Below are 23,402 nucleotides of genomic sequence, written 5' to 3'. Positions count from 1 at the left end.
AGTGATAGTAGGCTCCATGCTAACACTTTAGCATACACTATGTTGAGTGATAGTAGGCTCCTTGCTAACACTTTAGCGTACACTATGTTGAGTGATAGTAGGCTCCTTGCTAACACTTTAGCATACACTATGTTGAGTGATAGTTGGCTCCTTGCTAACACTTTAGCGTACATTATGTTGAGTGATAGTAGGCTCCTTGCTAACACTTTAGCGTACACTATGTTGAGTGATAGTAGGCCTTATTCTAACACTTAAGCGCTATTTTGAGTGATAGTAGGCTCCACACTTTAACATACACTATATGTATTGATAGTGTTTATTTTTGCTCGATTTATTATTTGACTGATACAAATCACAAGGACACACACAACTTAGTAGATGGTCAAATCTTTATTCAATGGTAACTCAATAAGGTTAATTACTGGATCAAGATATATGAACTGAAAATACCAGTAGTAAAAAAGTAGCTAAATTGACCAAGCCAAATGCAACCTCCGATCCTCTCCTCTGGGACTGATGAGCTCTTTTCAATGTGCTGGCAGTGCATAATGCATTTCACAGTGCTGCTAACACTAGCCAACAAGGGCTCCGCAGTCCTTCTCTCAAGACCTGCATAAAAGTCCTCTTGGAGAAGAAAAGCATGACGATAATTCAAAAGGCCTGTAGCAATTGATAATCGAATAAACTGTCAAATAATGTCAGAACTTATCAAAATGTAATAAAATGTCCCTATAAATGAGTACAAATGTAATAAAACCCCATAATGTATTTTTTTGTTTACATTTTAATTAATTATTACAATTATTACAAGTGGTGTAACTTAATTAACACAGTATCAGTTTGAAGATGTTATATCTGGGAAAATAACGGGTTTTATTCCCTTTTCAACCCTATTAGAGGGATGTTTTATTACATTTTGACATGTTATGCTGCAAAATTATCTTATTATATTACATTATCTGACACGTACTACATTATCGGTTGCTACAAGTAGCCCCAAAATGGAAAATATAGTTTTTCAAGCCAAGACAACAGACAATACTGGCCACAGAAGAAGACAGATAGAGCGCCATGTAAATACACATGCAAAGTGTGTTCTCACTATTCAAAATATGAATGGGGTCAAATGGAAATAATCAGCTTGGCTAGTTGCAGCCATGAACAGTGTGTTCGACACAGAGTGTAAAAAACATTAGGACCACCAGCTCTTTTCATGAAATTGATTTTACTATTGACTTTCTGGTATATTTTCCATCTATTTTTCCTTTGTCTCGGTATGTTTAGTTCATTTTGTCATCATTTTTGTAAAAGGAAGTGCAAGTCAATATTAGGAAGGCGATCTTTATATTTCTTACACTCAGTGTTTGTTGTTGTGATTGAGGCGAGTGTGATGTTTTAAGTGAGGCAACACATAGAATACAGTAGAACAGCTAACACAGCAATGGCAGAATACAGATAACGGAGCCCAATAACACACACATACATCTGTTCACACCAGTGTTGCCCCAAGAACTCTTCATTGGTGGATTAGCACTTAAAGGTGAAAAATGTCGCGACCTCTCGTCCTGTGATTGCAGGATCCTCCAGCGGGTTCGGAGTGTCTCCAGCAAAATGGGGAATAGTTTCATTTCACTGTAATTGAATTCAGTTGAAATCATCACAATTAGAGAATGTACAGTATAATAATGACTATTACAGCCCTAGGTTTCACTCTCACCACTGTTATCTCTCCAGGTACAGTGTAGACAGTTCTACAATTCAATAATCAACAATAACCACAAAAGTCTTCCCGGTCTTTTTATATGCAGTCTTTTTGACAAAATCTTAACAAATGGTCATCCAAATTATCTATTCTGTGGGTCCATGACATGAAAATGTTTGCAAACCCCTGACTTAGATGACGACTTAGACAACACTAATGAAACCAGTGGTAATGAAATTCTTTGCTGCTTATTCAGTGCTTGGGGAAGCAACGCCCGCACACCTGTCTGAACATCAATAAGACACACACACACGCACAATGAGTGTGCATATTTTCCTACATATAGTGGTGTTACACAAGCATTACAAACGTCCTGTATAAACACGACAAGATGTGAGCTACAGGCAAATCCCTTCTCATCTCGGACCAAAACGGATTATTTTAAAGTCTTGCCCTGGGAACTAGTTTAAAACGCACTAGCGCTCTTTATTATATGGGGGACCCAGCAGAAACAGGCCGGCGAGCTAATTTGGGCCCTGAGTCATAGCTTGGGAAACAGTGCTTTTAGTTCCGTTTCATTTTTCACACAGAATGACCTATATTTGCTGAGAGACTCACTCAGAACGCAGCTTTTACAATGCTCTTTCAAGTAGGAGTAGCCCGAGTATAAACTAAAAAAAAAAAAGTTAGCCCTGTTTTTTTGTTTTAAAACTACCATGGTTAGTACACATTAAGCCCTCACATTACCTAGGGCTGGAGAGGGGGATGGGGGTCTTACATTCAAAAAGGAAAAGCCTACCACCGCTCCATAAGAAACAATGTCATTTAGCTCCATCTACCTCAAAGCCCCCCCCAAAAAAGTATAGTATAGTCCTACTGCTTTGGACGTTTAACATAACAAATAAGAACTGTTTTATTGTACTGCAACCTACAGGACAGACAAAAATAATCCCCAAATACCACTGTTCGAAATCATTAAAGGAGCAATACTGGGTGCAAAAGAATCCTGATTGGGACAAATGTTCCAACGTAAGCAGTATACACCAAGGAGTTGCCTATAAAATATGAATAAGGTGAGCTTTTACTTTCTAAACAGACTACATATTAGGTAAGACCACTACAAAATAGCTGCAGAGGCGATGCTGTGAAGGATAGCGGGAAGTTGCAGTGCCAAGATATCCTGTTTAGGAATCATTATAATAGATGAAGGGGAGTGCAATGTCCATGAAGCCTACAGTTGTGAAGGAGAACCGAGAAATCCCTGTCTTCTGTTTAAGCTCCTGAACCGCCTACAACTGATCGACATAAATATAGCACCCTAGCAAAAAAACAGATCCAAAACGGTCCAAAACAACAAAATAAATCTGATCAAAAACCACTTTTCCTCTCTTCAACTTTCCCCTCTTCAGTCTGTCCGTTTAGTTCAAAACTATAGATGAGGAAAAAAACGCAAACATGACTCGACATAATGATGCTGCATTCATGCCACATGGGAATAACCGTCGGAATGACTCGGCGGCTCAAAGCGACGGCTTGGAAGCGTCCGTGTGTTCGAGCCGGTTTGAAACAGTCAAGACGTCGCAATTGTAGTTTTCTGTAGCCTTTCCTTTCTCTCTGATCAGCTTTTTCACACTTTACACACATGCGCTTACTGATGATGCGTTTGTGTTCATGTTTTACAGCAAACTGAACATTACAACGTCAACCACAAACAGAGAATCCAGCAAGTAGTTGTGTCCTGCCATGGCTTTTTACGAGCTGTGATCACAAAATGACTCGTGATGAAAATCAATCATTTTGTTGGTTTCATTTGAAATTAATCTATCATTCCCTACACTTCAGGACAGGTATTTTCTTGTTGGTGACGTCAGAATTCAGAAGTCGGAGAAGTCGAGTTCCCAAGTAGAATTTACCATCTGAAAGCTGAGGTGAACAGTATTTTCAAGTAGAAAGTTCATATCTACCGTTTTTCCCATGGGACATGAATGCAGCATTAGACACTATGTTCTCTCTCTCCATCTTTTTCTTATGAAATGCACGTCTACGGGACAACACAGCGCCCACTAGTGTTCAGGCGCGTCACAAGTCCCAAAACCTTCTTCAGAGCTCTGAGAGCTTTTTTTTTTGTTTTGCTCTTGACGAATCACTTCGGGATGGATGTTGAAGCCGTTAAATAGCGCCCCCTCCCCTCGGGCCGCCGCTCACTGCTTGACGCCGGCCGTGTAGTCGGGGCGGCGCGTCTGGATGATTTTGGGGCGCGGCGGGCGGGGCTTGTCGTCGTGGTCGCTGTCGTCGGGGCCCGAGCTGTCGCCGCGCTCGTCCTCGCAGACGTGGACGACCACGCTGGGGGTGGTGGGCGTGGCGGTGTGGAGCTCGTACTTGTCGCCTGGGAAACACACACACAAAAAGGAAACAAAGACCCAATGCAGGGTTTTTCTGAGTTAATCAGTTATAGGTAGATTCTTGCTAATTGAAAATTTCCCTACAACTGCAAAATCCAATCTTAACTCAAAGAATTTACAATTAACAATGAATGTTATTGACCTTGTTCTGTTCTCATTTCAGTTTCTCATGAAATTAATCATGCCGTGTCTGTCTTTTTTACAGTTTACCATCATTTTTACCGTAACATGTACGTTTTTCTCCCTTAGTGTCCACAAAATGGTTTCCAAAATGGAAAGTCTTGACCAAATCCGGATGTTTAATTCAGTTCATGTCAGCTTTGATTTTTTAATCCTTCCTGTGCTTTTACAATGGAACAAACAGCTGTAGGAATTGCAGGCTGTGCACTCGTCTCTTAATTTTCATTTATGAGCCAATAACCCATTTGTAAAATTCCCAGACTTCCCCAGAGAATTTATCCAACTTTCCCTGTCTGGAATACAACTCCATGATATTCCAGGAACTCTATGACCGGTGGGAACCCGGATTACAGTAATACAGATGTTTGTGTGTGTGTGCGTGTGTTGTACCTGGTCCTAGTTTGGAGATGGCACACAGCAGGTCGTAGTTGATAACCGGCATGGCGTCCTGCGACTGTTCCCACCCGACTGGAGGCGAGGCGGGGGGGGAGATCAGGAACTGTTTGTCTGGCTTGGGAGGCTCCAGCCGGGGACTTCCTATGTGGACGGACTGTAGGAGGGAGGGGGGGAAGAGTTAGAGGGGCACACACACAAGTGTTGGTGATTGCAGAGTAGAAAGAAGAGTGTGATTAGAGCTACACTAGAGGTAACAGTTTGACAAAAAATTCAAACTGAAGAACTGAATGAACTCAATTTGCCTCTTGTAGACCAGCATAAAAACAGTATGAATAAATGGAAAAAGTTACCTGAGCGAAATAGAGTCTCATCTCCTTGCCGTTGAAGTCGGTCTTGTGCAGTCGGAGTCTCGCCTCAGCCGCCGCCAGGGCATCGCCGAAGCTGATCCGGACCCGGCGGAAAGACTTGAAGTACTGGAACTGGACCTCCGGGTCGAAGGACCGAAACAGGGCCTCGAAACTGGCCTGGAAAACGAGAGACGAAGAAAGGAGCAGAGAAAAATGGTAGAGACGGTAGAGATATAGAGGAAAGGAGGACAAGAAGGGAAGAAGGAGAAAGGGAGATGAGGAAGAGGAGGAGGGAGATATCGAGGGAGAAACAGAGAGGGAGAGAATTAATCAGAATTCAAAGTTATCAATCGCTGCCATACTACCAAAACTACAGTGTAGCTTTAAGTAAAGTTATTAAGTAGTAAAAAGCAGTAAAAAGTAGCTAATTTAAAATGTACTCAGAAGTTATGAGATGCTTAAAAAAACCCATTTAATCTTGAAGACAAGAGGACAGAGTTAAAAAAAACAAAAAAACATAATGCGCATGAACAAAAGTAAAGATAAATACTCTTCTCCTCTCTGTTTATATAGATGGAAATGTCCAAGATTATTACTTTAAAAGATGAAGCAAAAGAATCTGAGTCTTTATTGGCCTCCATGTTAAACGAAAAGCAAAACAAGATACAATGCAGTGTTTCCACAGAAAATTGTCCAGTTACACACCATTTGGTCTGTTTAGCTTTTCTGTCTCCTCTTCTTATCTAAAAATACTAAATACTGTGAGCCACAGGCGGCCATGAATAAAGTTATGAGCTTGGAGCCGCTATGAATAAAATTAATAAAAATAGCCTCTATTACCAGACACTATATCTGTCCCTCCTCTCACCTCAGGAGAGTCTGTAGCCTGTGTGTGTGTGTCTGTGTGCGTCTTGCGGAGAGTTATGGCCTCAATTTGAGATGACCAATTATTGTCAGAGAACCTAATTAAGAGAGAAAAATAAACCAGACAGCTGGCCTTGGCTACCACTCCCAAGATCGCACACACACACAAACACAAATAAATAGCAGTAGCTGAAAACAGGCCTTTTACATAGACATACTTGAGATGGCAGCATATCTGAAATTGAAGAGGCTGAAATACTGAAATACACACACCTTGAAATAGCAGTGTCTGAAAACAGGCTATTTAAACACACACACACACTTAATGGAACAGTTGCTGCAGAAGAGGCTATCTATCCAGGCAGTTCGTTTCAGTGGATCACACACACACACACACACACACACACACACACACACACACACACACACACACCAACCACTCAATCTTCTCACTCTAGTCTTTAGTCTAGTTGGGTCAGTGTATACACACTAGGAGAAAAACTACAACAGAACAATATGATGAGCAGTTACACCACCTAAAAGACAGCCATAATAATGCTGGAGTGCAGGATTTCCCATAGTCATTATATTTGGGCGGCCCACCCAGGGAAATTAACCACTGCCTGAATGGCAGCGCGTAGTTGGTGCTCCTTTGAGACGCGAAGACGTAGAAACAGAAATGTAGCCTAATGATGGACTTCGGTGTATGTGAGGAGGTAGCCTATTTACAACTGGATTTGCTTAAACAAAAAAAAAAAAACAAAAAAACAAAAAAAAACCTTGCCATAATCAGATGGGAGTATAATAGTCAGCTAATGACAAACATGCTGCTTTTTTACATTTTGGTATCCTTAATACTTGGGTTTATTGGGCCATTTAGTTTAAAACATACATTGAAATGTAACAAAAAAAAACATGCTCTTGATTATAGATTATTTGAATCTTCAATGTAACTAATAGTTGCAGCCCTAATAAAAATGCAACCAAAATACAGACGACTTATATTTGATTAGAGGGACTAAAAGTGTTGAATGTCGTTATTTGAATAGAGCAATCACTTCTGCCCCCTCCACTTAAGTGAACTGCAAACCTGTTGGAAACACTGGACTGCACTGCAGTAAAAGTGCATTCATTCCCGTGGACTTGTACAATGAGTCATGGGAAAGCCAAAGGAGGGAGGGGTACTCAGCCTGGCCTTGGGACATCCTCAAGCCTATTATTACCACACAAAACCCACGACACACTGGCCACTCAAACCTAACGCTCTAGGGTACTGTAGGAAAACCCTGCCGTGTTCCAGTCTGTCATAAGCGAGACGTTGCAGGTCGGCACTCCTTGTTCTTCCTCCAAAAACGCCGTTTCCCTCTCCAGTGTCCTTGCGAAGGGTTTCCAATGGGACTCCAGGAAAATGAAAGATAGTTTAAAGTAGGGCTGAATGATTTTGAAAAAATATCTAATTGCGATTATTTTGACTGATATTGCAATTGCGATATGATTTGCGATATTAGAGGGAATGATCATTTTTACATCATTATTCTCATTTTCATTGAAAAACATATTAAAATGATTATGGTTTGATTTTTGCGGGGATCTGTACCAAACAAAGATGTTTTCTTAAGTCTGTAGAATATGATGTGTAGGCCAGGACATCTCTGCAGCACGACAATATTTAATTTTTTGATTAATTGTTCAGCCCTAGTTTAAAGTCACTCGTATTTCATTTAATAGAAGCTAGCCCAATGAGAGAATGTACGTACCATATTTTTTTATCTATCCACCTACAGTATAGACAGTTATGATTTAGTACAGTACAGTAGTATTAAAAAACAAAAAATGGGGGGAAAAAGTATCAAATAGGGGTTTATGGGCCAATGTGCATCTATCCGGAGCTCCTTGGCATAAAAACGTTTGGGAAGCCGTGAGTGTGCTGAGAGCAGAGGTTATGATAAAATGGCTTAGATGTCCACACACACATACACACAATTACCATGACCCACAGCCATATCATCAATGTCCCACATTGAAAATCAGCCAGTTTTAGCTGAAAAGTTGCATGTATGGAGTTCAGATATTGTATGGAGGCAGATATTGTCCTTTTATTAAAAAACAGATCTGGTCCAGTCAGTGTGGTTCACCTCTGATATGATGCAGTTTGTTTGATTACATACTTGTTGTAGAATTGATCAATACTACATTGGTTGTCTATGGGAAGCGTTTTGGATCCACACAAGTATGAATGAATATATTTTATTATTAGTAGAGAGTTTTAGTGTCTCATGGTCTAAATGCTTTCAGAGGCTTTTCTACCCTGACAAGAATAAAATTCTGGGGGGAAATACTGAATACTTTATGGAGCCTATGAGCAGCTTTAATCCCAAACTATCGGTATCTGCATCGGCCTTGAGAAAACCCATATCACTTGAACCCTAAACGCAACACAGTGTAGTGACAGTTTCCAATCATTTTCATAGTACTAAGGAAACATCCGCGATCCAACAATCACGAGACGGGGAACACCAGAAGCAGAGCGCTCTCTCCCTTACCTGCGCCTCGGGGCGGTCGAACACTTCCTGGTTGGTCACCGAGGCGACCAGGCAGAAGCGGTTGCATTTGGTGGTCTTGATGTGCATGATGGGCAGTCCTGGGAGGCGGAACCTTCTCCACCTGATACCTGAGGTCAGAGACGCGCGGCGGGAAGCGGAACTGGGGCTGACAGGGGACGGGGACGATGGTGTCGATGATGATGAAGAGGAAGGGGGGAATCGGGGGGGTGTTGCCTTCCCCAGGGTGACAGGCAACCAGGAAGTAGTAGCTGCTCCCAAACAGGAAATAGGTTTGTTTTGGCCGCCGCTGGTTCCTGCTTAATTCGCTTTCGTCCTTCTTCCTCTGGTATCTTCTTCTTCTTACTGGTAAACTCCAGTATCCTTGGTCTCCTAGCCTCCTAACCCAGATTCCAAGGTTATCTACTCTCGTTAGTGTCAGCCTGACTGTGGACACTTTCAATGATGAGATGCAACTGTCAGTCTTCCAACGTCTGGCTCTTCTTCAGTTATGCACACTGTCTATTCGTCAGTCAATATTCAACCCTTTTCTTTCCCCTTTCTTATTCAACCAGCTCTGCAACGCTCTGCAAACTGAAGGAATTTTCCAGAGATTTGAGTGTGGGGAGGAAAAGCTGTGTTCCAGCCTCTTCTAAGCTCTCTCTCTCTCTTCCCCTCTCTCTCTCTTTTCTCCTGCCTTACAGCCGCTTATATGAGCCTTTGCCAGCCGATGACGCATTACCCACAGTCCCCTCCCTCCAGTCTTCCGCGTCCCATTCATGCGTTCATTCACTCAAAGCCAATCGCCTGTGAAAGGGGGTGGGTCTTTCTTTTTTTTTTTTCCCTTCTTTCTATTCCTCTACCGTCAGATAGTACCCAATGCTGACTAATCAGACAGAAAGAGGGACAGTGTGTATGTGTATGTGTAAAGAGAGAGGGAGCAAGAGAGAGAGAGATATTGGAAAATAATGACCTCACCACCGAGCAAACTGACGTGTTAATCTCCTTTCTCTCACATTTAAACTGCAACAAAAATATTTCTTTTGGAATGGAAAATATGGGACAATAAGCCTCTCTTGCCCTTCGATGTTAAGACACACACACACGCAGGAGTGAACAAGCTTATCGGTGCACTTGACTACTGAGTGCATGGAGCAAGACTCGGAAAACACACGTCATTCTTAGTAAATATGGATGAAGCAGAGAGAGGCAGAGAAGGTGGTAAAGAGACACAGACGGAGAAAGGAAGAGAGAGAGAGGAAAGGAGACACTGAGACAAAAAGGGAGAGATAGGGGATGTAAATGGACGGATACAGTGAGGCAGAGAGAGAGATATAATGAGGACAGGGAGGAGGGGAAGGCAGAAATAGAAAAAAAAGAGAGGGAAGAGAAAGAGAGATGACTGGTTGGAAGAATGCAGGATGGAAGGATGAAAGGATAGAAAGAGAGGTGAAAGAGAGGTGGTGCTCATGGAAAGTATGCAGTTTGATAACAGGCTTTTATGAGGTATTAATAGCAGAAAGCATGGAGTGGGGGTGGGGGTATGTGTGTTGCCTGCACTTGGAAAAAAACAAGACCAGACTGTGCGGCCAATTCCCAAACACTTGCACCTGTGTGTGTGTGTGTGTGTCTGAGTAGCCTACTCAAACAATACTTCATTGAGAACATGAGGTCTGCGCAGTTGCGACAAAGTGCAGTCGTTGCCGTTTTGTGCGTTTAACCCTCTTCACATTCCCACATTAAAAGTCAGCAACAGCGTTTTTTATTTTTAGAAACCGACCAGCGATTTTGCCGTCTGAGACAGAGCGGCATAAAAGATGGTCCATTCGCTTTATTCACACGGTGGCCATATTTGATTTTCGTTGTACTTGGGGGGTGGGAAAGCATACCCGGAAGACAATGAAGCGGATGGAAACGGAAGCAAACTCAAGCGGTCTTTGGACAAGAAATTCAAAATCTATACCAAAATTACCCTTGGATATGGTGGAGAGATGAGCAGAGCTGGAGAAGCTTCCAAATTAAAGGCTAGCAACAGGATTATGTTGATCCAGAACGTTAGCTAATGTTAGCAGTCAGCTCCTTCATGTTGTTAACATTTTAATTTATCTCCAAACCAGCTTCTTAACGGTCAGCATTAACAGCCTTTATCTTTACCATTAGGAATATGCTAACATTATGCTTCATAGTGGCACTTCTTTGACAGTTACATAGTTTATGTTAGCTGTGTCTGCTAGCTAACGCTAGCACTGCGTTACTTCAGCTGGATAAAACTGCTACTGTGAAACCAAATTGTCAGCTATAACTTACATAATTAGACCTTGTTGGTTTGTGGATAAATACAACGTAATTATGACGTGAATCAAATATGGCTGCTGTGTGAGTAAGACAAAGCGCTCCTTATACAGACTGCCTCTTACATCTGAGACCAGCAAGTATACAATATACTGTATATGATGTGTTCATATTGAGATGATGAATGTGACATGAATGGTGCACATATGCAGCGGACCTTGCTCTACAATTTGCCTCCAGGACCATTAATGTACACTATACAGAATTTTCAGCCATTTTGAGTTTCTTGAAAAACAGTTTTGAGCATAATGCTTTTTCATTGCCATTTTCTGATTAGGTGAAAGACAGCAATAATGACTACATAAATAAGTCCATTTCAAAAGTCCACTCCACTGACTGACAGCTCCTTGTCAGTTATTCTTGTTCCACACAATAAACAACCACAAAGTGACATATTGGTCCCTGTTGACCCAGAGGGAGACAACAGGTTTAGCAGTCATTGCATTACTATTGTAAATCATTTACCTAAAAATAAGTCAATGGTCCAGCAGACACTCCAAAATCATACCAAGTTCTGAGGGGACGTGTTAAGGTGACAGGATGCTTTTAGTGTGCATTGGGCCATTACAAACAAGCCATGCCATTGAGTACATGTGTCTGGCACCTACAGTGCGTTTCTCACTATGACCTTAGTATGTTGATAATACTATTTTGGGAGCTCTACCATTTCTCCACCATTGTCACTGGTTCTCATCCTTTGAGTTCATGAGCCTTTAACAAAGAACGGCAGAAGACAAGTACACATACCATGAAAACACCTGTGAAACATCTAGACCATGTGCTGCCAAGAGTCTCCATAGATAGGTTTCCGTCAACGTTTTCTTTTGCAAATTATGATGTATCATACTGGAAAATCACAAAAGTTTTTATGTTTACTTGAAGTGGATATTGTTTTGTTGATAAGGAATGAATTGTTTAATCTCATTGCCAGACAGCTGCTTTGGACTTTCTGTAAAATATCTGTCCACCATGACCTCGCATGTCATACGTGTTTCTAACACACGGTCTCCATGGTGGTTGTATGACCATTAGTTGGCACATTACATACAGTACATTTCTTTGTTTTGGTCTTCAGATGAAAGCATGCAATATAACCAGCATTAAAGAACAATACCAACTTGCCCTATAATCAATTCCTGAAAGGCTTTTCATTTTTCTGGTGGATGATTTATGTATTTTTTTCTGACATTTAGGACGCCTATTTATTTGCTTCAACCCAGCTGATGGAAACACACTTAATTTGCATATATTTTTTGCGACAGTTCTAAAGTTTGCGTAAAATCCACAGTTGGATGAAAACAGCTATTGAAACCAAAATTCAATAAATTATTTTAGACAGGGGGGGAAACTGATGTCCACAGACACAAAATCAATTGTGACACCAAGACATCATGCCATCTCACCTGATTGACCATTAAAAGGAACTCTTGGGGCTGCAAACCCTTCATTTAGGAACTAAATGTCAGACATCTATCCAGGCGCTGAGATCTAGCAGCTGGTCGCAATGTAAACCAGTTGGAACGTGCCCATCGTAAACTATTAGGCACATGTGATTTGTATGGCACACTGACTGCAGGTGTTGATGCACAGTGAAATGACTAATAGTATCGTGCTGTGCATTTTTGTGTGTGTGTTGGATGGAAAATGAGTGTGTGGAAAATAGAGTGGTGTAATGGTGGTGAGCCTCCCAACAGTGAAGCTGATGCTCTCATGTAAGTGTTGTTTGTTGATGTTAAACATTACCGTGTGAGTATGTGTATGTAGGTGCTAATCATCTCCAGACCTCAATCTCACCCCGCTGCGGCCGTGTGTGTGTGTGTGAGAGAGAGAGAGAGAGAGAGAGAGAGAGAGAGAGAGAGAGAGAGAGAGAGAGAGAGAGAGAGAGAGAGAGAGAGAGAGAGAGAGAGAGAGAGAGAGAGAGAGAGAGAGAGAGAGAGAGAGAGAGAGAGAGAGAGAGAGAGAGAGAGAGAGAGAGAGAGAGAGATCAGCCCTGCCTTTTTTCCATCCCTATGTTTTTGTTTCATCTTCCCATTTTTTCCATTCCCTCACTAGATAGACAGACAGGCAGGCAGGCGAGAGACACGCACACACAAGCAGGCACACGCGCACGCACACAGACACAGGTGTGCACACGCACGGACACACACAAAAAGCTCACAAGAATGTAGTTAGGAAAATTCTTGAGCGCCTCACACACCCACACACACACTGGACACAACCTTGTGTTGTGTTACTGATTGGTGCTTTATTACATTTTTATCCTGGAGTTTATTGCACCGTGCTCTTCTTTCCAAAGCCTGGGTGTAAGCAATAGGGTTCAGCTGATATGGCTTTTTGAAAGCTGATACCAATCCTGATGTTTTTGGATTGAAACTACCAACAGCAAATACATTCATCATCAGGTATTCAGTGTTTCCCCTAGAATTTTATTCTTGTCAGGGTGGAAAAGCCTCTGCAACAGCATTTAGACCAACATGGGACACTAAAATGCTCCATTGAAAGCCATACTTGTGAAACAGTAGGTGGGTTAGCAGCTCTGTAAAGTTTTTTAATTTCAGAAAAATAATGTTTTCACCTCGTTAGAAATTCTCTGTATCATAATGTACACCTACTTAACAATAAATGCCAATAGAATGATACACTTTGTATTTTCTCAGATTTTCACTTCCTTGAAAAACAGTACATAAAGATTCACCATCACAGATATTTGAACAATTCACCCACCACCCCTCCCATAAAACCTTTCAAAGTGACAGAGTGGCAATATGATATGGCAGTGAAAACCCTGTTTACTTTTCATGGACATCATGGTTGTATCCCAATGGCTGAATTTATTCATTCTCACAGTGGATTATTTCACCAGCTACACACAGTGTGCAACAGCCTTCATTGCCGTTCTCTTTTCATGTTTCAACCGCCCCACTTTTGAACAGTCCCTCCCCATGTTATGTCCCTGCCCAACATTCTGTTTCAACTGGAATTACATTGAATTACGGAAGCAAGACACCATTGAAATGCTGACTGAATGCAAGTCATGCCAAAGTGATGTTAGATGCATTTATGTAGAGGTGGGTAGGTTAGGTAGACTAGGTGTAGAGGTGTAGTGGTGGTTAGAGGTTAGGTTAAGTAGGCCAGGTGGGCTGCCCGGCCTACTTAACCTAACCTACTTAAAGCAATATTCCACTTAGTTTTAACATGGGGGTTATTTGGCACTTGACCGCCATGAAAACCAGAATATAAACAACTCACCAAGATCAGTTTGTAGTGTTTGAATGAGGCCATGGAAATAGCCTGAAAACTGACATTTAACACGTTTGTTAACAGGTTCAACAACAGATCCTGCTTTTAAGACAACAAATTGTCCCTCCTCATTTTGCATTTTTATTTTTGGTTTACACTAAAATTTGTGTTTAAAAATAAAAGTAGATCCGGTCTCCCAAACAGGAACTCTCTCTCCTAAATGGTATCTCTCCGCCATGTTCTCTTCTATCAATAAAAATGCTATTTGGCAACATTATGTAAAATGCCGGACCAAAGGTCCATTGAAAATCACAGTAGCGGAATCTTTTGTTGAATCTGTTCACAAACGTGTTAAATGTAAGTTTTCAGGCTATTTCCGTGGCCTCATACAAACTCATCCAGCTGCATCCGATCTTGGTGAGTAATTTATATTCTGGTTTTCATGGCGATCAAGTGCCAAATAACCCCCATGTTAAAACTAAGTGGAATATTGCTTTAAAACACTGGGGGAAACCTGTAGTGGGAGTCATAGAATACAGTGCAGGCAGCTATTTTTCCCCATCAGCTAATTTATGGGCAATGTCGGGATGTCAACGATATCAAATCTCTGTCTCTCTACAGAAATACAGTAACTCTGAGTCAGTGCATACACAACAACAAAAAAAAAACACTCAGACTTTCCTATTGGCTAATTCAACCTGTTGTTCTTGTGCTGGTGACCTGGGAAATGTGGTGTGGTTTTTACCTTATTAGTCATAGTGCCGGAGTTAGAAAGATTCAGTGCAGCGCTGTACTATTATGGCTAAAATGAATGATCCCAATCATTCCATTGGAAATTGTGATCATACACTCTTGATTATTTGTGGGGTTTTTTTCCAACTTTTGATTTTCAACCACAGCTGGCACTCTTCTATGACCTAAAAATGTTCTTCCTTTCTCGTTTGTTAATGCTGTTTTTCAGTCTGGTTTTCACTCTTAGTTACATCTAATGTAATGCATGTGTGAAACAAGTTGGAAAATACATTCTGCTATATTCCTGTAAAGTGACCCATTTGTAAAATTCCCTCATACTCCCTGACTTCTCCACGGAATAAATTCCCTAACTTTCCGGACAGACAAAAAAGGGAATGAATGAATGAAGAAGTTATTCTAATAATGAACAAAAACACATTTCGGTAGCATAAAAAAAAAAACATGGACTCTCTGTGAAACCGGTGAAAATTCTAATTTAAAATTCACATTTTAGTGAAAATTTGGTTGAGAGAAATTAGCTGGTCCTAAAAGTTTGCAAAATTGCCCTTCTTTATTGCCTCTGAAGATTGCTGTTCAATCCTGGTATGAAGAAAGTCTGACAAGAACCACATTGGAGGTAAAAATAGTCTTGGCACATAGTCACAGACACTGAAACGCACACACACACACACTTGTATTGCTGCACTCAACGTAAGGTCATTCCAATGAGCTACATTCATTCCTTAACAAACCCCTTACTAGAACTAAATGTTCTCAGGAATACACAAACCATTCACACACATACACAATGGAATATTCTGCCATATGAGCTGTCAGCTGACCCTGAATTCCTTGCAGACGACAAGTGGAAAAGCAGCGGGACGGATGGAAGGAAAGAAAAAAAAAAAAAGGAGAGTCATCTTTTCACTGTTCGCCCTTTGGCCTTCTCCTCTTTTGTTTTTCCTTTTCCATCAACGTCAGCAAACCCCTATAGCATGCCACCAAACACCGACTGGCTCATCTCGCTGGCTTGTGCGTGCGTGTGCGTGCACGCATGTGTGTGTGTAATTGTCTCCTTGTGTTTGTGTGTATGTCAAGTTTGTTCTTGCTTTTGTGTGTATGCATGTGTGTGTGGGTGGATTTTCAGATCAGTGGTTTAAGAATGTATCAGTGTCCTGCAGCATTTAAGAGTTTTATTGTGAATGTTGCGACGGTAACTTTGTAAGTAAAAGTGAATAGTCTGATGAGGTGGATTTGTTTCCAAGGTTACTGTGACACAGTAAACTTGTTTGTCTTTAGCCCTAGTCTCTACTCCAAAACACTCTGAGTTGTAGCTTGAGAAAAATCAGTTAGCTAGCTAACTAGTCAGCAGGCTCATTTAGCAAAGACACTGATGTTAATATTAACATACAACTACTAGCCACTACTAACGCTAGTTTCTACGAGATATTAGGGCTCGACATACATTGGTGAGCCAATATTATCGGCTGATATAAAGCTTTTACAGATATATTGTTATCGGAACAGTGCCACCGATGACACACCAATAGAATTCCTCCTTGGAAATGGTGAAAATACCCATCGCCTGTGGCAGTGAGTAGGTTCACACAGTAAAAGCATTTGGCCAGCGAAGTCGCTGTTCACTCAGAAAACCCTTGGTAAACAAAAGCCTCGACAGCTCCACGCGAGTTAATACAGAGCCAAGGCCACCTCCATCATGCCAGCTGCTGAGTCAGCAGATTTGAAGGTAACAACTGGGTAGACAAAATGACTGACCTTGTCATTTAAGTTTCACTGTCAGGAAACAAATGTCCCATACCACTTGCCCTGTACAAATCACTGAATGCCAGCAGGTGATTTTTGAAGCTCATTAGCATGGGAGCAGCTGTAGCCACTCTAACAGATAACAACTGGCTAGCAAGGGAGTTAATGCTCAGCCAGCCAGTAGTGACAAGACCAGCAAGATACTCCCTCGTAACAATGAACAGCAACATCTCATGTGAAAGCTCCCAAATGTGACCATTACCTAAATTGTATTCCTTTGGCAGTATTAGCAGCCCTTTAAGACGGCAGCAGTCTACTTTTTGTGTGAAAGATGTGCAAAATAATCCAAGAGACTCGGGCTGTCTTAAAGTTCGCGTATTTGTGTCACGTTTACAGCAGTTCAGTAGTTTGTAAGGATGCAACAGTAAGAGACTAATGTGTAACTGGACTGTCTCCTTCCTCCAAATTGTTCTGAGTAAATGCATTACCAAAGAAAATCATTTGTATAGGTTTCAAAACTCTTGCAGTCTTGAAATTAAACTAGACTAGAAACTGAAAGTATTAAATACACCACTGCCGTTGTGGGATATAGTATGCATGCATAGCAACGTGTTGCATTAGGAGCTTGGTCAGTTGTGAAACCATAATGTGGTCAATAGTTTTAGCAGTGTTAGTGTTAACTACAAACTCCTGTTAGTAAAGTCAAATGATGGGGAGAAAGCTGCTTAAGTGTTCCAATGAGTGTTGCTATTTTAAATCATTCCAACTGCGTGTACGGAGGACAGTGAACCGACTGGCACGGTCAGATGTGTTGAATAACATGCCGATCATCATGTTTTGTCGATGCTGTCATACAGCTTAAATCATACCAACAATTTCATAATGCATTTGGGTCTACGCTATGTCAGTTAGGTGAGTACTATTGAATCAAATTTTCCATGACAAATCTTCATTAATGTCAAATTTAAGTATAAAAATGACAGCCCTGCTACGCACTGGGCTACTTGCTGCTAAAAATAAAGCTTTGAATGCCGTGACAATATATGAATTAATTACGGGTAGAATTGTTGGAATTAGCTGAGTGACAAAAGGTTAGCCAGGGATCAAGCTAGCCTGATGAATACAAGCAATGTGTGATACCACTTGAAGAAACAGCAAGGAATATGAGGCATGAGGCACAGCAAAAAGCAGCACAAGGTAAGTCATCTCTACGGCAGCCCACTCTCCCCAATATGACCCAAGAACAAAAGAAACAGACAAACTAATCATGGAAATTACTGCTACTGACATCCTAGCATATAATGTAAGAGAGAATATTGGCTTTAAAAGGCTAATGACAAAAGCAGAACCAAGACACATTCTGAAAAGTGAAAAATAATTCTGTACAGATTTGCTGAACAAGATTCACACCAAAGTCAAGGGAAAGGTAAAGGAAATGATGTGCACTGAAATTGCTGGGAGCATTCTTGCCTTTATGACTGACTGCTGGTCAGGGTCCACTGTTAATGAGTTTAACTACTCAATTCATAGACAAAAATTGGAAACAAATACAAGCTATCCTGAATGTCAAGGCAATGTCAGGGGCCCACACTGGTGAGTTCATCAGCCTTTGGAAGAATGGGATATTGAAGCTGAGCATGTGCTGCTGGTGCTCTGTGAAAGTGGCTTCAACATGATTAAGGCTAAGAGCCTGCTGGATATGCCTGGTTTGAGCTGCAGCCCACACCTTCTCCAGCTTGTGACAAATGGTGGCATTGAGTCACAGAGTGGTGAAAGACATACTAGCAAAATTGAGAAACTGTGCCAATGTGCAGCTTGGAGTCCCCTTGCATTCGATCACACAAGCTGTGCTCACCAGATGGAATGCCATCATCCGCTGCAGAGGAGTGTCATCATTGCATATGCGAGGGAATTTCACCTGTCTGCAGAGTGGGACATCATCGCCAACAAATTGACACCTTGGGCCTACTTGAGAAGACCACTCTGGAGATGAGCAGAGCTGACTCGTCAATACAGGACAACAGGCAACCCTATCCGAGTGGTGGAGCCACAACAGTGGTTGTTTCCATCACCTCTCACTACAGGCAAGGAGATTCCTCACCTCTCCACCCCGTCCCTTCCTGGTGAGCATTGTGGGAAACATTTATGAGGACAAACGGAGCTCCCTCTCCAGGGAACACAAAGAGAAGCTCTGCTTCCTGCACTACAACCTGCCACTCTTGAACCGCGGTGCTATAATGATAACGTGAAGATGATCATGAAAAAAAAAGTACCCGTTTGTAAAGGTGCCTTTATCTGTAAAAGAATGTATAGCTTACGTTTAATTTTTTGTGAGACTATGCCTATTTTTAGTAACTATGCCAATTTTTCTGTTATCTAGCCATTTTACATTTTTTTATTTTTTGTCAATATTTAATGTATTGCTAGAGCCAACATTTGAAGAGTTGCAAATGTGGAGGTTAGTTTTCATTTTTTGTCAGAAAAACACTGTCGTGTGTAAGTCTGAATGTGATCTTTACAACATGTAAGGAAGCCGTAGAGCTGAGCAGTTACTCAGCAGTTCAACGCAATGATGCCTCAGTCAAAGTATTACAACCATATAATTATTAATGAGTCACATCAAATCACAGTTTGGCATCTTCCTTTAACCACGTTTAAAGTGGGAATCTGTGGCTTTTTGTTACTTAGTCTCCATCTTTGGTGCTAACCACTCATCGCTGTGGTGTTTCTGCACTGCACTTCCTAGAGATCACCTGTCAATCAAACAGTGTGTCCAGTACTGCAACATCTTTTCCCTTGGATTTTCTGTTGATGAAGTTTGAGTTTCTGTAGGTGACGCTCTTTTCTTTGTCTGTTCAGCCATGGTGGCTATCACTGCTCATGCTAACTACCCAGTTCTTCTTCTATTAATATTCTAAAGAAACCAGAAACGTAAAATGTTTGTGTGCCAGAGGACCAACCAGACACCAAGTGTTTATAACAGCAAATATTAAAGTTGTCATGAACTGGCTATAAGTTGAGTCACTATTGTGGTATATCAATTGGCCATAGACAGACATTTATTTATATGAAAATGTTATGGTTTCTTACTTTATATTCTTCATATAACACAGCATGGATCATCTCAAAAAGATGTGAATAGCAGGTATGAACTGTGAAGATGTTAATCAACAAATAATAATGGCTGTTTGCTGGAGGAAGATGAACAAGTTATGTTTTTGTACAGCACACTGAATACAATACATCCAACTTCTTTTAAAGAAGTAGCACTGTTTTCCCCCAGATGAACCACTTCTTCCAGAAAAAAAAATTCTCCTTAATGATATGTATATAGAGCTTGGTCGGCGCCCTAAAGAGTCCATGGCTGTTTTCCACTGTGTCTGTTTTTCCACTGTCTGACTGTTGTTTTCTACTGGAAAGACACCTGCCACACACAGACACACACACACACACACACACACACACACACACACACACACACTAATGACACAGTCCAAACCACCATTCCCACCCTGCCACACCCTCAATGACTCAGCTACAATTTTGTATTCAGGAATTCTACTCAATTCTACTCACAGGAATAGAATGTAATGGACTATGTGACCAAGCAAAGGCAATTGAATAAAGGGGGGGTCAGGGGTGAAGCCCAATTTACTGAATGTATCCCCTTTTGTTAATTACACAGGGGTTTTCCTGGTTTAAATTGGGTCTTTGCTGATGCCCATGTTTAGAGGGCAAGATGATGTCACATGCTAATTTCAGGATGCCTGGAAGTTTCATGTACATGGAAGGCCTTTTTAATGCCAGTTAGAATGGAATGTAAGACTAAATTTTGCCACTGAAATGAATGTGAAAATAAGTGTTGCCCAGGTCTGAATGACTGGGCTGGCAAGAAACATTTCTAAAGACTTCTAGTGAAAGTCTTTGAATATAGGTAATCAAGTTTAAGACATATGAAGACAGGATCTGCAGACACCTTGAATTTGTTGCCAAAGGCTTTGAGAGTCAGCATTTTACCCATGGTGCAAAGAAGTAGCTAGATTTATTACAGTCAGAAAAGTCACCAAATCTAGTGACAAAGCCCAGTAAGCCACACAGCGGGAAGTCCCTACTACACAACCAATGAGGATGCACCTGCTGCTGCTCCTTGCACTTAGCCAATTACACAATTGTGTTATTAATACCCTCTCTTGGTCGACAGTCACATTGTGCCAAAACTCAATTGATTCAAAGCGCTGTTTTTTTTCCAGCTTGTTTTTCAGTTCCTCATTTTTGCACTTTGGCGCTAGCGGAAAATGCTCTGGCAGCCATCAAAAATTTCCCTTTGCAAGAGAAACCCTGCATTCAAATGGCCCATCTGAGTACTTGTGCACTACAGCTTGCTACAAGCTTTGCTACCCGTCTCTCTGTTAGCACTACAGTGGAGACAGCTACGCAAATACAAAAAAAGATGTGTTGATTCATAACAATCTAAATAGGCTGAAACTGACTTTTCCCCACTTTGCCCCGCCTCACATATATCTCTAGATACCGTATCTATAGATTTTGAGGGAAAAGACTTGTCTCCTTGACTCACAGTAGATTTTCACAAGCTGTCATCATCACAGTCAGCCTCCTGGATTGAGTATTCTCAGCCCACCAAGCAGTGCTAACCTAGCCTTGCATGTACATCAATCCCTGTTCACATAGCATGCACAGAGGCACTACCAACCTCCAGCTTTGGATTTTCAACCCAAAATGTTCACAACATTTTCACCTTGTAGGGATCATGATTCAAAATAGCCTCAGGTGGAGCATTTCCAGTGCAATTTTTGGTGGCAGTGATGGCTGGGGGTATTTTTGGACTTGGTTCCAAGTCTGTATGTGTTTTGGTCCTGGTGTTGGTTCTATCTCTAAAATGTTTGTTACTTCAACTCTTTGTGATGAAAAAAACAACACTAATTCTAACCTGTGGCCCATTACAACTTTATAAAAAATGTTTTATACTTCACATTTTCTCTGCCAGATATTTACAATCTTACTCTTGTGGGTGACACTTTCTGAATGAAAATAGAGAGCATGTCGAGTTGGCTGTAGCTTTTGTAACCATTAAATAAAGTAACCTGCAAGGGCCTCCCACCTGGCTTTTTCTTCATCTGATTAAAATTGCACAGACACTGATTCTCATACTTGTCCCAGATACTGGGCAGATAGCGGGCTAAAACAGAATCTCAATATCTAGAAACTACGACTAAAATGTGATCCCAAAAGCCGCTTGGAGCATATCAGAAATCAAAGTGACAAAATGTAATGCCTTTTTCACACAAAGAAGGATGTTAGATCTCTCTCACTCTAACACTACTCTCACACAACCTGGGGGTCATGTGGCCCCAATACATGCTGTTCTCCCTGTTCTTACATGGAGAGAACATCACACTGAATGCCATTCAAAAATCAGGCATATAACGATACATTGTGTACTGGCAAAAAATACACACCTCATACAGCACCACTTAAGACCTTTTATTAATCGATTAGATCCACTGTTCAATTTGGCATACATCGAATACACCAGGCAGCACTTATTTCAATATAACTTGAACTTTCAGAATTGGTTTGCCTGTAATTCAGTCTTCCACCAAAATACGAGGAGGGCATAGCGAGCAGTGCGAACCAGTTTTAAAAGTTGAGATTTTAATTAATAAAATGCTGCTAGGTGGATCACTTGTATACCGAATTTACCGGGGGACCCTAACAATTTGCAAAAGGTCGTAAGTCATGTTCTACGAGGTGTATATGTTTGCCGATGAAGTAAGGGTGCATTTATTTGGCATATTTTGAATAGAGTTCGGCGTATGGATCTCAGAACAGGACATATCAGAGCCTATGGGTCATGTATCCGCGCAATTGTAAACTAGCAGCTGCACTGTACAGATATACGACACTTTGTCCTTACCTTCAGGCTGTTGTCATTGAACAAATCCTCCGTTACTTTGCAGGCTATGAGGGCGTTGGGTAAATCGGTAAACTGGACGTCTACCGTCGCCTCCTCGCCGCCATTCTCTGACTTCTGCATCACGATTAGGATTACCTAGACTGTTTTCTGCAAATAGAGGGAGTACACCATTTCAACAACGCTGAATTTCACACATGTACATTAGTCAGTCTGATTCAGATATGAAGAAAACCGACTTAATGCAAACCAGGCACGTCTAGATGGCTAACTTACATAACAATTAATATGCAGTCATACATACCAACAAAGCTGTAGACGTTATTTCATGACAATTTGGAGTTAAATGGTCCTCCAGAAGTCAAACAACCCTTCTACTCTCGAGAGTGTAATACAAGCTGATAGTAATTATGTGGGACCCACACTAAGATGCCTTGCAAGTTATGCTAACCTAGGATACGAAATGATGCTATTAAACAAGCGAAACACACGATATTCCATAAATACATTCACTCACTTAGTCATGGACGAAGCCGACAGGCTGGAAATAGTTAATATTTTAAACTAAAGCAGGACAGTATTCTGTAATATTAACTAAAAAGTAGCACCGCGGATAATTTTATTAGCAACGGCCCAGAGGATGCGGATAAGGGAGATGACGTAAGTTGCCAGTAACAGCTGATGGGAGTTTCCGGTTTAGAATGCTCGCACAACGTTTTCACAGATCTACAAATGATATGAATCGTAAAGAACATATTTATGAGACAAGACACGTCTATCAGTTGTGCTGGAAATTGATACTGTAAATCTCAGATACCCCTTGTCATTTTAGGGCCTCTCTCTTTAGTAGCAACTGTTTCATACTTCGGTTGTATTTTATATCGTCACGTATTCATAGTATTCTGTTGCATCGCCACGCGGCCTTCTTGGAAAGTAACAGGTGATTGTAAT

The 23,402-nt window shown here is 41.2% G+C and overlaps 1 protein-coding gene across 3 annotated transcripts; it reads right to left on the bottom strand.

Moving 5' to 3' along the window:
* Positions 1-371: 371 nt before the first annotated feature.
* rcan1b (regulator of calcineurin 1b) lies at positions 372-23,072 on the bottom strand. 3 transcript variants are annotated; one of them, XM_071909603.2, is made up of 5 exons: positions 22,969-23,072; positions 22,455-22,601; positions 5,031-5,204; positions 4,675-4,834; positions 372-4,088 (listed from the first exon to the last, which is right to left on the bottom strand). In XM_071909603.2, the coding sequence occupies exons 2-5, from the start codon at positions 22,572-22,574 to the stop codon at positions 3,904-3,906; spliced, it is 639 nt and encodes a 212-aa protein (XP_071765704.1). In that variant the 5' UTR covers positions 22,575-22,601; positions 22,969-23,072; the 3' UTR covers positions 372-3,903. The 3 variants fall into 3 exon arrangements, with proteins under 3 accessions (XP_071765704.1, XP_071765703.1, XP_071765705.1); XM_071909602.2 differs by lacking the exon at positions 22,969-23,072 and adding an exon at positions 22,756-22,801; XM_071909604.2 differs by lacking the exons at positions 22,455-22,601; positions 22,969-23,072 and adding an exon at positions 8,435-9,093.
* Positions 23,073-23,402: the final 330 nt, after the last annotated feature.

This window comes from Centroberyx gerrardi, chromosome 21, assembly GCF_048128805.1.
Source record: "Centroberyx gerrardi isolate f3 chromosome 21, fCenGer3.hap1.cur.20231027, whole genome shotgun sequence".
Taxonomy (NCBI): Eukaryota; Metazoa; Chordata; class Actinopteri; order Beryciformes; family Berycidae; genus Centroberyx; species Centroberyx gerrardi.
This window is presented reverse-complemented; position numbering and strand designations above follow the sequence as displayed.